A 16,528-nucleotide genomic window follows, 5' to 3' on the forward strand; every position below is an offset into this window, starting at 1 on the left:
CTTGGTGAGCAATAGCCTTGCTCCTACTGTCCCTATTATCTGCAGTGGCCTCCTGCTGCTCTCCTGCTTCGTTGACTTCCTGATTTTCACAACTAATCCTCTCCTTTGGCAGCAAATAGCTAAGTTCTCTCTGAAGAAGCTTATTCCTTCGGTCTCCTGTTTCTCCTGCTGTTTTGCCCTCCTCCTGTGGCCTGCAGCTAGACCTACAAGAGCTTTAAAGCCTAAACAGAGTAGACCTTGAGTGGCTTCCCTTGTGTAGGCTGCAAGCCGCTCATGTGCTACAAAGTAGGTGGAGTTGCTCAGGGAGTAAAAGGTACCACTGGAGGAGAAGCGTGGTGCCAAACTTAGACTGCATTTAGCACGTGTGACTCGTTTGGCACCCCAGACTGTGGGTCACAGCTGTGCTGTTGAACTGTCAGTCTGTTTAGCTTGCACTGACCACACTAAGTCAGAAGGTGCTCTGGTGATCTTTGACCAGCCAGGGCTGCTCCACTAGCAACGTGTGTTTCTTCTAGAAGACATGTGTGGATACATGTCCACATACAAGCGTATGTGCTGGGGGACAACGGTACCTCTCACAAGGCTGTCATTGTTTGTTCTTCCAAGGGTTGCTGCTGGACTATGCCATTCTGGTTTCTCTCTTCCAGCTGTTTCTGCTCCCTTCTTTGAGATCAGATGCAGGAGACTCAGAACAGTTGGAAAGAAACACGGAATCTGGCACATTGCATCAGTAGCCCTTGGAGGAACGGAGCAGCAGATCACAGGACTCATTGAATCAAAGGTAGATGGGAGGGCTCTGACATTGGCTTGTGGCCTTTAACTCTGTGCAGTGATAAGTCTGCTGCATTTCACCCCACTGTCCCACGGCTTCCGTTTAGGGTGTTATTTTTCTGGATCATAATTCACAAGAATAACACTCATCTGTGATATCACCTACGTGATGCATCTCCCTCCTCTTTTCCAACATGTTTTGCCTCTTGCTTATCTTTGTTTCCTTGTTCTTCTCAAAGATTTCATATAGTGGAGAAAAGAGGTCTCCTCAAACACAGGCTTAAGGGTTCCAGATAATTGTGATAATCTTGTGCTTCTGTCCTCCTCCCCTTTCTCTCTCCCTTCTACTTTTTCTGAGTTCTCAAAGGCAACGATGCTTCGGTCATAGCTTTTGGTGACCAAGTCTTGGTCACTTCATTTAAAGAGCAAGTGCAGGGCCAGTTGGGCAGTGCTGGACCTTGGCGTTCCCCCCTGGGGTTACATCTGGTGGAGAGAAGGTGTCTTGTGTGTTTGGAGCAAATGGGAGAACGCAAAATCCAGCAGCACTCACTGTTTTGAATGGGCTGCATCTGTTGCTCCTATGAGGGAAGAATGGTTTCATGAGAGTTTGCTGTAGGCCTAGGGCGTTGTGTGAACACAGCCTCTTGTCAGAAGAACGTGTGAAAAGGTGTGTTTGCATTGCAGGCTTCTGGCAGGGATTGAAATTTGCTTAAAGAGGAGCTTCATGCAAAGGAAATCTGAAGTACCCACCCTGCAGTGATCACGGGAGCCCGCGTTGCCGGGCAGTGGTGCTATTAAGAATGGCTTTCTGATAGCCTTCTTCCTGGAAATAATTAATAAGCAACTTACTGGTGTGCCCTTGCCATGATGATGTAATTGTAGACTCCTTGCAGTATCCAGGAAAAGTTCCCCTTGTGAGTTGACTGAAAGATTGAGTAAAAACTTTCATTTCCAGCCATCTCCCTGGTGTTACTTTTAGCTTTCAGCATCCTCTGGTTCTGGTCAGCTTAGAAAAGCAGGTATTTGATTTTGTTCGCTTTTAATTAGCAGTTTCTGATAGCAGTTTGGGGTCCTCTGACAGAAAAGATACTTTGCAGATGTTCTTAAAAAATATCTTTCTTCTCTGAACGCTGATGGATCTCAAATGGAGACTGTGCTCTGCATATGAACTTTCATAGCCCAGGACCCGGGTCTCCTGGCAATGTGCTTCAGCCGTCTGGCAGATAGCTCAGCTGCCGCAATAAAAGCTTCTGACAGAGTTTTCCTTGGGGTAACAGGTTAATGGAGTTTCAGTCATAGGAAACGGTCTCCTCCTTGCCTTCTTTTAGTTAGTGCCGTGAATCAATTTGTCATCTGGTCGAGGATCTGGCAGAATAATTAGTTGTGTTTTAGTGAATAGCCCTGACGGGATGAAGACTTGGCCTGGCTGACGGCGTGATGTCATGAGGTGCAGCGCCGCTACCACCCATCGCTTCGTGATAGCCAGCTCTTCCCACCCAGATTATTAAATATCCGCTTTTTTTGAGGTGGAGGAAGAAGAGCAAAGAAATTCTGATCCTAAAAACAAAAAAAGGAAGTGGCTCATTGGGAAGCTGGAGAGCGGAGCTTTCCTGCACTCCACGGAGGAACAATCTGACTGGGATGATAAAAGGCGCGGAGCTGCATCCTGCGGTGCCACGGGGAGCTGAGTCTGCCGTGCTGGCCAGCTCTGGGAGGCCAGCAGCAGCTCTCCAGCTCCCCTGTCCTCCTGCCGGGAGACCAGCAAGTCCTACCCGCCAATGTCCATCTGAAAGCCCAAAGGCTTGGTCTTGCAGAGAGATGTCCAGCTCCAGAAGCCAACAGGACCCTGCCTATGGTCATCACCTAAATAAACCACTTTGGGCCACCTCTTGCTCTGCCCATTTCCCATGGATTTTGTCATTGATATGTTTATACGTATGTTTTGATCGTTGGCTTCTCTGGAGCTCTTCTCTTCCAGTTTCGTTGGGCTTTGTGATCACTTCAACCTTTTACTGAATCTTACCCAATCGTTCAGCCTGTTGTCCACCCCATGTTCTGAGACAGATGTGGTCTCCACCTGCCTGTGATGCCAAGCCACGATTGCCCTGTGGCCAGGAGTGTCGATGCAAGAGTTGAGCTTTCTCATCTCCCTGCTTCTGATGTGTTCAGCTCTTTATTGCTTCAAGCTTTGCAGATTCCTTGCAGCTTTTACTGTGACCCTGGTGCAGGACTCCCAAAGGAAATATTTTGGGCAGCTCCTTCTTTGTTCCCACCGTGTTCACTTTTCTGCTCTCCTGATCTGTGCCTCCCGTTTCCTTCCCAGCTTTGCTAATTAAATACCTCCCTGTTCTTGCCTCGTTTTTCAGAATTCTTGTATATTCAAGACCCATCTGTGGCTGAGAGGAATAAATCAAGGACTGAATATATAGTGGTGGCTAGCTGTTCCTGTGACTTGTTGCTGGTCAACCATGCCCATCCTGAGGCTGGTGTTAAATGTGAGCTCTGGAGCTGTGTGCAGGGATCTTGCACAAAGTCCTGGCTCCTTAATGAGAGTGCTTAAAGTGGGAATATCTACCACGGGCAAAACTCCTCATGCAGAAGCAGCAATAACACTCTGACGGTGCCAAAGTAGTAGGAAGATGATTAGAGCTTTTTCTATTTCTGGAGGAGAGCCAAGGGGCTGCAGCCAGCAAAGAGGCCTTCCAGCAATTTGTGCTTAGGTGGTGAGATTTTGGAAGCGGGCTCAGATGAGTGCAGGACAGAGCAGATCTTACCTGCACAGAGCTGGCTGTGCCCCTGCCTGCTGCTGGTGGAGGTGGGGAAACCCAGTGACTCAGCTGATGGGATTGCTTTCCAAAACCCACCAAGCATTACCAGCACAGATGGCTGCTGGGCACAGCCCAGAGGCTTAGCACCCAGTGCCTGCCAGAAATGGGCACGGAAGGGTCTCAAATTTGCAACAGGGTGTGTGGTCATGAGGTGTTAAAGCAGTTTGACTACTCAGGAGGCATAATGTGTGTCACCAGGCAAGGCCTGTGCGCTCATCCAGGTCAGGAGGAGAACAGAAGCTCTGTGTCTGAGTTGTCTTGAGAAGGTCGCTGTGAAAAGCACGAGACAAATCAACAGCGTGAACCAAGTCTTGCCACCAAGCTAGTGTGATGCAAGCATAATTGCTAATATGTCACTGATTTTTCAGTTGCATTAGTGAGTAATTTGTAATAGATTACCCTTTTGTAGTAACTTTATCAACCCTTCCCACTGAACGGGGCACTGGAGGGCCACCAGCACAGAGGAGTACTGCCCTGTGTCTTGAGCAAGCAAATGGCTGGTGCTGCCAGCTCGGTGATTGTGGTCTTGTTTCCTCGTTATAATTAGCACCAGCCTGCTCAGCCCTTACAGGTGGTTGTCATCTCTCTTGTGCTGCCACCCAGCTTTACGGGAAATCATTGGTGAACCCATGGCACAAGATGGTCCTGCCACACCCCTCTTCTCACTGCTGGGGAAGGGGTGGCCAGGTTGAGGTTGGCAGGGTGTGGTTTTGTTAATGTGTTCTCAGCATGGTGACCGGGGAGGTGACCTGGGGGAGAAGGTGCTGGGGGGTCTGGCACCATGGCTAAAGCCTGACTTTGTTCCTTGCCATGTCATGTGGTCTCTGGTTGGCATAGGTAGGTGATGAGCTCTTGCTTCTGCCTGAGCTGTGTATGCCCAGTGTTAAAATTGGCAGTGGTGAGGAACAGGGCCAAAGAGGGCCAGAGGTGGGAAATTTCATACTCATTCTACAGATCATTTATATCTTTTACACTCTGCCACAAAACTGCTATAAAATAAAGAAACTTTGAATACCTTTTCCACAGGACTCAAAGTTAGTACTCTTGTGAGTAGTCCATGTTGAAATCCCAGATGCTTTGCAGTCAAGCTGTTGGTCTACAGCCCTTTTGTATTTTTACTATTTCTTTTGGACTCTCTTGCTTCCAACCATGACCTTAACTTGGTTTTCACCTTCCTCATCCAGCAGAATTTCACATTCTAGGTGTCTGGTTTCCAGGCAGGTCTGGAAATTCTGTACCACTGGGTCTCACGTAACTATGGGGTTGCACAAGATCTGTGGGGAGGTTTTTCTAAGCCTTTGCTTCCAGGTTGAGCAATCCTTGAGCTCTTTCAAAAGTCTAAGTGAATTGTAATTTATAGTCAGATAGTAACTATTTCAGGTTTCCTTCCCTCACAAGAACAGCACCCGAGAGAGTTATGTCACGAGTCCCGTATGCTAATGTAATTAATTCTATTTCTGGCTTCCTATTGAGGTAATAGCACTGTAACAGCCAACTAGTTCTTGGTCAAATGGGCCTGGGATGTCAAATGTGAGCTTTTCCCATACTGAGTTGGGACAGGAATCGGGCTGTAATGTTGGTGCTATCTTGCTGTGGTGTTGGCAAGTGAAATAAGGTACTAGACTGACTTTAGCTAAAAAATTCTATCACAGCCAATGGTACAGATGCCATAACTGGACTTGTTTGAAAATTTCTCAATGTGATTATAAGCAATGTTCACACATTTTATTGTTGTTACTTTTAGTATTGCAAATGTATCAAGCAACCATCTGGCACCCCAATGGTGGGAGACCAAGATTGGGACTAAAAATATTATTAATTGATTATTGTTTTGCAACTTCAACATTGTACATGAATAGAGTTAAATTATTCTCCTGGAATGGATGCACATGCAATTTTGCATATACTTTTACATCATCTGTGTGGAAATCCTTGGAAGAAGGGCAGGTGGGGGAAGGAGGGAGGTATCGCTTTGGTACTTTCCATCTCTACCCCATGGCATATACTGCTGGAAATAAACAGGCTGACTATTCTGTAATTCCTCTTCTCACATGCCTGTATTGTCATTATCACCATCCCTGTGGCCAATGAGTAGGCAAAGTTTCTTTCTTTTTAATGGCATATTTTTTCTCATCTTCTACCTGTACAAAGATGTGGTGATCTTGGTGGTGTTCTTGTTGGGCGTGGTGCCTCCTTAGGTATCACTAGACACGAGTGTGGATAACGTGTTGCTGTACTTGTGACTGTTACATGTTGAAAGCTGCATGAAAAGCCCATGAAGAAGCCTGGGAGCTGGGGTGCTCAGGTGGCTTGTAAGGCAAGTTGTGTTCAGCAGCCTCTAGAGCTCTGCAGGTAAAGAGGTTCACTGAGCCCAGGCAGGGTAGAAGGCAGCAGCCCTGGCTGGTTTCCCTGAGGTGCTGAAATGCCACCAGTGTATGTCAGTGTGGTGTGTCCATACTGGTTTAACCCACAGCCTGGCTCACATACTCAGAGGTGAAACACTGGAATGTACTTTAGCAAACTGCCCAGCCCTGGCAGTGTCAGGGTAGTTTTCAAAGGTATATTTTACCATGGTTTTGTTTAGTCATTTTACAGGGCTAGTTTATTTTTCTTCCTGAACTAGTGGATTATGGAACTGGTATCAGTGATTTTCTGCATTGTAACTTTTTGCCAGCCATACCTTAAACCAATTTTGTACCAGTTCAGTCATGCTTTTGTGTCTTGTGGTTGTGAGATGCAACTATTTAGTTATTTTGTCTATAAGATGATCTGGAATCATTTCACGCTCAGCTCACGTGTTGCTCTCTGCTTTCTTAAAGAGGCAACTTATTGTTTTGTTCATTAACCTAGTTTCTGTCTACTGTGCAAAATCAACAGTTTTCATGTACAACTTTTTACCTTAGGCAGAAAAAAATTCTTTAAAGCTAGAATGCATTCTCACATACAGAATCAGGAAAGGAAATAACTAGAGGGTGTGTGGTCTTTGGTGTTTGCATGGTAGAAAAACAGAGAATAATTTCTTACAAAGGGAAGTTGATCGGTGCAAACTGTAAGTCTGTGGTTGTCAAGTGTGCTGGTTTGAGCAGCAGGAAGAAAGGCAGGATAACCCCCAAAGACACAGGAGGGTTCAGCATCACCTTGAGCTTTGGCATCTTCCAGGCTGAGTCTCTGTAGTCAAAGCCACCACAGGTGTCAGTGGGTGAATGAAGGTGGGACTACCTAGGTCATGAGGGCTTATGATCTGTTTGTGCAAACATTTCTCTTAGTAGCAAAGAAAACTTTCTTGTAGAAGCCCAGTATTTGATTCTATTGGAACAGTTTGGGATGGAGCTCCTTTGAGCTCAGATAGCTTCCTAATTCAAAGGAAGGTATGAACAACAGGAGGAAAATTAAAGTGACACCTGTGAAAGGTCTGATCTTTTACTGCATTTTGAATTGTTCCAACCATGAAAGTTTGATCTATGCCATTTTGACCAGCTCTTGCCAAGGAAGACTGAAACTCTTGATCTCTCTTGTTAAGTGAGTTCAGACTGATTTGCATTTGAACACTTCCCAGTTTGGAGATTAGGCAAATCGACCAAACTTTCATTTTCACTCTTAGTGCAGAACACCTTTCTTTTTGGATCCCAGTTGGCTCAGATCCTTCACTTCACTTCTGATGTAGGTCATTGATCTCATCTCTATTAATAAAGGCAGTTTTTCTTTCTTTCTAGCTGTAGCAGCAGCTCCAGTTGCACAGTCAAGGAGCTACTCTGAGGGACGACAGGATTGGTCCTGCTCATAGGACCGATCATCTCAGTGTGGCACAGAGCAAGGCAGTTTCTGCTCCCCTGTTATGCTACCATCCCTGGCTGTTGTCTGAGCAGGACAAGAAGCTGCTGACAGCAAAGGGGTGTTCAGCTCTGGCTTATTCTGCCCACAACAGCACACGCACAGCAACAGAGACGAGAATTTGGCCTCATGCCAATTCATCTGAGCTATATCTGTAGATACACTGAAAGATAGAGCTGTAAACCATACCAGTATAGAATTAAAACAGACCCAGGGCTAGAAGAATCCTTTGGTCTAGTTTAGGACCTGTTTAGGTCCTAAAGAGAAGGCAGTTTCCACCCATATCCTGGCAAGAAGAGCCTAAAAATAGGGTTTGATTTTAGCTAGTCTGACCTCTGCATGAAGAACATCCATTTTGCCTCTTGCCTGTTTTCCAGGTGATGACAGTCATTTCAGTGACTGCTGTTGTACCAGCTACAGGCAGCAAAATTGGGCCAGCCAACTGTGGCTGGAGCTTATAGCAAACTGATGGGGCAGGGTTTGCTTCTGAGGCTCCTGCGGCTCCTGCTCAAGTCAAGGGAGGCAGGTCACATGCTGACTGACTGCCTGGAGGGAGCTCAGCTGCAAATTGATCTCCTTGGTGGAGGTGTGCAATAAATAATTAACTTCCAACCACTAGTTTTGTCATCTGTGCAGCTGGATCAGAGCAGGTGTTGTCATGGACCAAGCACTGAGCAACAAACTTTGTGTTAAAAATCCTAGGTCACGCATTCAGGAAAAGAGATGATAGTAAGTTGGAGAGAAAGGACCATGTCCCTTTTCAAGCAGGGAGATGTTCATGTTGTTAGCTCTAAAGTAGATTATTTTTTCCCTTCTCTTGCTCACTGGCTTTTAATTCTTTCCGCCCCCCACCCCCGCCCTGCTAAGTGCAGCTCTCATGAACTTGGAGCTGAACTGGAACTGCTTGCATTGTCATGTCTTATTTAATTGTGCAAATTGATTTCTATTCCAAGGACAAGTTAATGTAGAAATGGAAAGGATTAGAACTGTTGGGATAAGCGATCACTCTTAATTTTTGGTTTTAGCATAACAATAGCTACTATTTCAAAAGCAGTCCCTGGCTCTGCCCTGTCACCCTCTCATGCAGACACAGAGTTCACATAGGGCCTGAGTCTCTCTGCCTTCTCTTTTGAGGTAGATCCAAAGTCCATTCATCAGCAGGAATCATCCATAAATCAGCTCAATGAGCTCTGAGCTGAGGCTTCTTGTGCAAATAAGAATAAATGGCACGGGTGGGAAGATGCCATCAGGAAGGAATATCCCCATCAGAGAACTGGGTCTCCTCTTTAAGTCCTACATAACAAAGAAGAAACCAAGTAGAAAAAAATGAGCATACACCTCAGGTCTGTCTAAAGACAATGCAAGCACCACAAAGTATCTTAGTAAAGCTAGCAATAAAATAGACATTATTCCAGCAGCCTTTCAACCACCTCTTAAATTAGTATTAACTGTTGGATCATTGCTCAGGCTCACCTAGTGTTTGAACTGTTGCTCTGTAGTTTCCGTGGTTTTGAAGTGTTTGTCTGCTCATTGGGGTTTAATTCTGCAAATTAAAGAAAATATTTTGGTCCTTAAACCCATCCAAATACTGCCATGTGTAGGTAGATGTTTTTCAGGTCATTTGCAAAGCTTGAGAGCTTGCCAAGCAAATAATTTCCTTCTTGATTTCTGTTGATAGGGTAACACAATAGGAAAAAGAAAAAATAGCCAAACCAGGTGGAAAAAATTCACACCCTTTTTTTGTGTGTGTGTGTAATGCTTCTGCTTGATTGAATGGCAGCATGGTGGACCATTCCATAAGAGCATTTCTGTTGGGGCTGTTGTAATGGAGCAAGTGAGATATCAACAGCATCAGGCACGTGGGGCACTGGCAGTCCCTGTGAGCAACTCCCAGTACTGCTGGGGGGGTTTTACGGATGGGTTGAGAGCAGTGCCCTGCCATTAGTGTTTAATTTTTTACAGGTGAACGTGCACCATCTCTGAGTGTAGTTACATGCAAGAAAGATGGCTGAAGATAACAGTTCACTACTATCAAAGTCCAGGAGTGGCTTTACATGCAGTGATGCATCGCTCGTGCTTGGCTTTACAGTTACTAGGCTGGCAAACATCTTGTACAGGACCGGTGCAAATAGTGTGTGTTAAGTATTGGAGTGTCTTTGTACCTGGGGAAAAATGTGTTGGTTTTTGAAGGGATGATGTTGCTGACTAGATTGGTGTGCTGGATGGAGGAAGTACACTGGTACTGTACCAGCACTTGGCAGTGTTAGGTTAACGAGTGGACTCGATGATCTGAAGGGTCCGGCCAAAATGATCCTGTGGTGACACTGTGCCAGATCTCTGCAACAGAAGGAAAGGCAGTTTTCCCTCTGTGCTAGGCACACCTGGCTGTGTTGGGCTCTGGTTCTTCTGCATGCTGGGTCAGGTTGGGGCTCTCCAAACCAGACCTGGCATTTCATGTAAACCTCTCTGGTTTTTGGGTGGGGGGGTTTGGGAGGGGTTTTTTTGAGCGTGTGACAGCGCCAGCTGCCAGACGTGAGTGCAAGCCTGGTCAATTACTTTACTTTGAACACCTCCTGTGTGGCAGGTGTCTCTTCAAAGAATCCTTTGCATTTCTTTTGCCACCTAACCTCCCTTTGTGAGGCTGGCCAGAGGAAAGACACCTGAGCCTGTGGTTCCATTTGGAGCTCTGCCCTTGCACCGCAGCCTTGCCCTCAACCTCATTTGAGCCCTGTTGAGCTTCTCCCCATCCTTAATGCAATTTTTCTGGAGCACCTGCTTCTTTTGGAAGTTATTGAAAAGGGAAACTTAAGTGACTGACGGAGGGTGCAGAGAAGGGGGGAACTAGCTGAAGGGCTGAGGTTAGCAGTTTCTCCTCAGGCTGGTCTTCGTCTCACCTTTAAGTTATTTGTGTGCACAGTTGGCTTCCCACATGGATTGGCACGGAACAAGTCAGGATAATGTCACGGTTGCCCACGAAGCCATGCCAGCATGAGAGCACAACCTTGCCAACACAGGGGCATTGATTAGTGCAGAGGAACTAGGGCAATCCAATTATAACCACAAATGCCATTGGCTTTCTCAAATTCTTACTCAAATAACTGCTGACTCTCTGCTGTATTAAGGTGGTCTGGAGTATATCAAGAAAGGGAAGTTCAAAGCCTTAGGTTGTGCAGAGTAAACAGAATTTAATTCTGAAATACCCCATTGCTTATTTACACATAGGGCAAAAAGAGCATTTTCCACATGGGTAGGAGCTGGCCAACCTCCTTTGCTTGCCTTGATATTAGAAAAAGTATTTCATATTTCTTTTTTTGGAAATTATTGCAACATAACCTGAAAGGAAACTACACAGGAAAAATAGCTAAGAAGTTTCCTATCACTTCAATCTTGTTTGAACACTGAATATTCCTTTGTTCCCTAATATTATGCTTCCTCTAACCTACTCAGTGGGTCAGATAAGGAAATGTGATATTTTTCACTACCATGACGAAACTGAACTAAAGCTACAAAGAGCGTGAGGGTTGTAGCCTGGAGTCTTAGATGAGTAGTTCAGATCTTGCTTTATATTAAATGCAGAAACGAACAGTCTCTCATGGATGAATCACATTCAATTAGCTACTTCCTATGATGAACTGATTAAAAATTAAATGGCATCAAATAAGACTGATTTTGCTCCTACGTTTAAATAATACTATAATTACATACTAATCAGATGGTAAATCTTAATTGTACACGTTCCATATGTTTTATTTGCCTGTTCTCCTGCTTCACTTTGTCGTCTCTGTAGCAGCATGGAGTATATTTCCAGGCTGCTTTTATGTCTGGCCTAATTGAATATCAAAAGCAGTATATGTGAAACTTCCTGAATTCTATTCTTTAGCCAGTGGCAGCTGTGCTATTAGATGACCTTTACCATTCCCGTAGCACAGAATAATAAAGGGAGGGGGGGAATTGAAGGCCAGCCATGTTATTGTTAGAGACAGAAATAAATCATATATAATTGCTTCGCTATGAAGGCCAAATCCTGCCGTCCTTCATGCCTGAGTTAGAAATACAGGATTTGGACTTTTGTTTCCTGTGGTTTCCTGGCCACCTTGGACGTGCCCAGAATCCTCACGCTGCCTCAGCAGTGGCTAATTACCACGGGCAAGCTCGGGTCGTGTTGAGCTGAGCTGCAGCCCGGGCCCCAGCCCTCCTGTGCCGGCACGGAGGCGGCTCTGCCGTGGGAAAGACTGGACCTGGGTGTCCACCTTTGAGTGCCTTTGGCTTCAGTAAGATCACTTGAAAGATTAAGAAAGCCTTATGTGGAGAACGGCCCGTCCTCTCCCCGCACATAAGACCAAATAAACCTTAGATGATTCACTGTGTGGTGGGCTTCCATATCACCCTTCTGCTTTGGGCAGCTGTTTGGAACAAGCCCACTGACTCTTGGTTGAAGTAAACAGGTACTTTGCAAACAGGTGTTTTGACATAAAGTGCATTAACTCGATTCACTCCAGAACGTGAAATATTCACTCCTTTATGCTTTTGTCTGCTTTTTAATCGTAGATCACGAGCACAGTCACAAGAAGAACAAGCGGAAACACTGGAGAAGACAGTGGGCAGAAAGCAGCTTATTATCTGACGTGGAGATGTTAAAACACAGCCTGGAAGTGAATTCGTTCTCTGTGGACAGCAACAAGACTGGGACCGTCAGTGAAAGGAAGAGCCATAGAAGGACAAAGCGGTTTCTCTCCTACCCTCGGTTTGTGGAAGTGATGGTGGTGGCTGACAGCAGGATGGTCGCCTACCATGGAGCTAATCTACAGCACTATGTCTTAACGTTAATGTCAATAGTGAGTATTCAACTAGGAGTAGGTTTCACCCAGGGATCATTTTCTAGTGCTCCTAGTCTCCTCCCTGCTGTGTTCTTATTTAATACCATCAGTTTCCCTTGGTCAGGCCTGGAGAAAATGCTGGGATTAGAGCAAAGCTTGGTGAAAGGTGGCTGGGGAGCACTGGCTGGAGTCTTCTTCCTTCCCAGATACATCATGTTTCCTAACCCTTCCCATGTCACTCCCATCCAGCTTTCTGGAACACAGACAACACAACAACTGTCCACGCACCAGTGCTGCTTTTTATTTAGGCCCACATGAAATAGTAGCTGAACTACAAAGGTGCTTTGGGGACTGTTCCTTCCAAGGGACTGGTGCTCACAGGTTCTGCAGTTGCCTGACTTCCCTTGCAAGGGGGAGTCTGGGGTCATCTTGATCCTTGGCAGAGTGCTAGGGTTGGCTTTGGAGGCTGAGAAGAATCATTTTAGTAACTGCTGGTGCTAGGATGCAGTAGTGCAGTCCCCGAAAAGGCAGCTCTGTATGTGCAGAGTGACTGGAAGTGGGTATCCAGCATAGCAGTGTCACTGGATTTTCATCCAATCCGGGGGTAGAAGTGCAGTGAATATGTGGTCTAAAAATGTCGATGTCAAAATGAGGCACTTGAGAGAATTAGTTGCCTTTGACAGTCTTGGTCAGTGGTCATTGTATCTCAGAGCAGAATGATCCTGCAATTTGGTGAAATGTGTGCTAAAGCAACAGGAAATGCTGAGTTTCTGTGTCACCAGCAGGTTTGTTTCATTCTGAAATTGTGCTTCTGGCAGGAGGTCTCTCCAAGTAGCATCAGAGCACAGAGTGGGGCAGAAGAACAGCTCAGGAGAGAAAGAGCTGCAAATTGGAAAATGTGTGTGTTGTCTTGGTTTTTTTCTTTCTGTGTTAGCAACAATTCTCTTTTTTTTTTTTTTTTTAAACAGGTGGCTTCTATCTACAAAGACCCAAGCATTGGAAATTTAATTAATATTGTTATTGTGAAATTGGTCGTGATACATAATGAGCAGGTAATGGAAGTGGTTTTCTTCTCCTTCTGACACTGGCATTTGTAGCAAGCCTTGGGATGCGTAATTAAAATACCTGCTTTGTGTGTTGCTTATCAGGATGGTCCTGCAATATCTTACAATGCTCAGACAACATTAAAAAACTTCTGCCAGTGGCAGCAATCTCAGAACCACCCAGAAGGAAGTCACCTTCAACATGATACAGCCGTGCTTGTTACCAGGTAAGGTGAATATTCTCATGGAAACTGTAGCCAGTCGTGTGCCCAAGGCTGTGAGCGTGTAGTATTTCCAGCTGTGGGAAAAGTTGGGGTTTTGATGTGGGTGTAATGACATTTGCAATTGTGGGAGCAGCGTCATGGTGAGCAGCATGAGGCTAATGTGTCCACCATAGTGGCAGATGACTTTGAGAGGGTTTGGGACTGCCCAAGGTCTGCTCAAGGGTTCAATACAAGATGAGAAACTAACTGTGGTAGGGAGCTGGTTCAGAGTCTTGATTGGATGCTGTGGCAAACCAGCATGAGAAGGTCCAGTGGAGGACCAAGAATTGCTTTTGGATGTTGTTATTGCTGTGCTTGTGCCTTAACTCACTGATGCATTGAAAATTAATGTGTCAGGTCTGTTCTTTCAGACAGGATATTTGTAGAGCGCACGACAAATGTGATACTCTGGGTAAGGACAACCTTTTCTTTGTTTTCTAACAATTTTTTTAGTAGTGACAATGCTTGTTGCCTGTGTTGAACTGTGGGCAACATTTCTTCTTCTGTTGTAAACCTCTTTGTTCTCTCCTAGGTCTGGCAGAGCTGGGCACAGTCTGTGACCCATACAGGAGCTGTTCCATTAGTGAAGATAACGGACTAAGCACTGCTTTCACAATAGCACATGAACTTGGCCATGTGTATGTTTTATGTAAATACATTTACATTTAAATAGCCCAAGCTTTCTGCTAGGTAGGACTTGCCAGCCAGGCTAGGACTTGGCACCTGCTGAGCCTAATTATTTGAGAGGAGAGAAATACACTTGGGGAGAGGAGGCACTACCAAGGAAGATTAGACTACGATGTGACTCTGGGAGGCAGTGGGGTGCTCCAGAGCCCATCAGAGAGTAGTAAAAACAGCAGACCTGTGTTTTGGGAGGGTGAGTGACTGAGTACCCAGGCAGCACCTAAGCAGGGGAGGAGAGTTCCATATTACTGCATCTTCTCATATCTACGTGCAAATGTCAGCTGGAGCTTCCCCAGCAATCACGATGTCTCAGAGCAGCCACTGGGACCAGGCAGGTTTTGGGCTGGGAGGAGCTGGGTGCCTCAGGGAGGACCAGGGTGAGGGGCATGAGCACATCTCACCTGGTCTTTGGGGCTGAAGTCTCCTCTGAGAGCAGGTGCTGAGCCTGCCACAGCTCATCCCACCGCTGTGCATGGTGCTGCTGAAGGCAGCACAGCAGCTGTGTGCAAACACAGGAATTTCCCCCGGGCGTCTGGCAGGTGATTGTGATGTACAAGTGAGCCTGACCAACTGCCAGGTCATTTCATGAAGGCAAATCTCGTGCTGTTGGACATCCCCAGAAGAGGTGCTGTCATTCAAGATGCACCTCCTCCAATGGAAAATTCTTTTAACTGATTCTGACTCTTTTCAAGAGTGGTAATGAGAAAAATTACCTTAGGTCACATAGTCCTTTACCCCCCAGCTACAATTCTTGGGCAGCTGGTTCAGTCCCAAACCACCTCATGCCTGGTTTCCAGCGGAGCTCTGTAGGTGTGGAATGGATGAGTACCTGGGAACAGATCTCTCTTTGTTTCCAACTGCCTTTTTCTGCTCCAGTTGCTGGCTGAGACAGTCTATTTTTAACCCCAGCAGTGTCTGTTTAAACAAGATTTCCCAACAGCATGTCCCCAAAGGTTTGGCCTTCCCCACACCTAACCTGTAGCTAATTCCTTTGCTGATGCTGCCCCAGAGCTGCTGGAGGGGTTAGAGGCTCTCCCGAGCAGGAAATGCCTCTTTGCTCTTTTACAGGGAGCAGAGCATAAAGGTGGTTCATTGGAGGTAATCTTAATGGGATATAAACTCCCCAGCCTTCGGAGGCAGGATCACACCGGGTCATTTCCCCTTCTCCACTTCAAACAGCAAAGGCCTTTAAGCCCTTCTGTCTCCGTTAGCGTGTTTGCCGCATTCTTCAGCGTGTCATGTGCTGCAGACTTCGCCTGGGTTTCTGCTGAGATTGATGCTTGATGGCATTTTGTAAACCTACCACAGAAAGCTTAGAAGCCAAGTCTGTCCCCAGCGCAACCCTATTCAGGCAACAGCACGAAGGATCAGCCTGGCCCGAGGCATTCAACAACATTAGAAGACATTTGGCACCTGACGTAGGGTGCTACCCAATCTACACGAGGGATTTTGGGCACTTGTGGGCTCAAGTTATGAATTTCCTTCAGAAACTTGGCTCTTTGGCTCCATTCCAGTGAACTTGCCATTTTCCCAAAGGTGGGGCTGGACTCCAGCTTGCCTGCAGGATCGCAACCATCAGCTGAAAAGGAAACTGGCAGAAATTTCATTTTACTCCAGGCTCCCTCCAGGACTTGTCTGGCTAAATATGTGCAGTGACGGTGTGCAGAGCTTACTGGGGTGCTGTGTAGCTTTTTGCAGACAAGAGCAAGGAACTCATGCTTGCTGACACTTCTGAATATGTGCATATTAATACTTTTATTCTGTAATAGCCGTCAGGAGCATATCTAGGAAAAATTCTTGGGTTTACTTTTGCTATACTAAATCCTTAACACTTAACTGACTATTTTTTGTTGCTGTGTTTCTCTTAGATTTAACATGCCACATGATGACAATCATAAGTGCAAAGAAGATGGAGGCAAAAATCAACAGCATGTCATGGCACCAACACTGAACTTCTACACCAATCCTTGGATGTGGTCAAAATGCAGTAGGAAATACATCACTGAATTTCTGGAGTAAGGCCTTGCATATGCATGTGTTAGGCTGTTTTTACATGTGCATGCATGCCATGGGGTTCATCAGGTAATCTGAAATCCTAGTGTGCAGCATTTGGAGGAAATCAGAGGGATTTGTGCACGCACGCATCCTTTACATAGAGCAGGAATGCAGCCCTGGCATCCGGTCCCTGCCAGTTCAGCCTCGTGATAAGCTGGCAAGGACCAGCCTCTCTATGGGGAAGAATAAGTCTTCCCCCATGGATATTGCTTTTAAGGAATGTGTGTTCTTCTCCT

The 16,528-nt window shown here is 45.9% G+C and overlaps 1 protein-coding gene across 1 annotated transcript in view; it reads left to right on the forward strand.

The window, feature by feature from the left end:
• Positions 1 to 16,528, forward strand: part of ADAMTS9 (ADAM metallopeptidase with thrombospondin type 1 motif 9) — an 88,672-nt gene that overhangs the window by 2,758 nt on the left and 69,386 nt on the right. The window contains 6 exon segments of the mRNA XM_051627795.1: positions 11,979 to 12,265; positions 13,216 to 13,299; positions 13,396 to 13,517; positions 13,925 to 13,965; positions 14,086 to 14,191; positions 16,106 to 16,252. Coding sequence (XP_051483755.1) covers positions 11,979 to 12,265; positions 13,216 to 13,299; positions 13,396 to 13,517; positions 13,925 to 13,965; positions 14,086 to 14,191; positions 16,106 to 16,252 — 787 coding nt within the window.

The sequence above is a fragment of the Apus apus genome, chromosome 9 (assembly GCF_020740795.1).
Source record: "Apus apus isolate bApuApu2 chromosome 9, bApuApu2.pri.cur, whole genome shotgun sequence".
In the NCBI taxonomy this organism is placed as follows: domain Eukaryota; kingdom Metazoa; phylum Chordata; class Aves; order Apodiformes; family Apodidae; genus Apus; species Apus apus.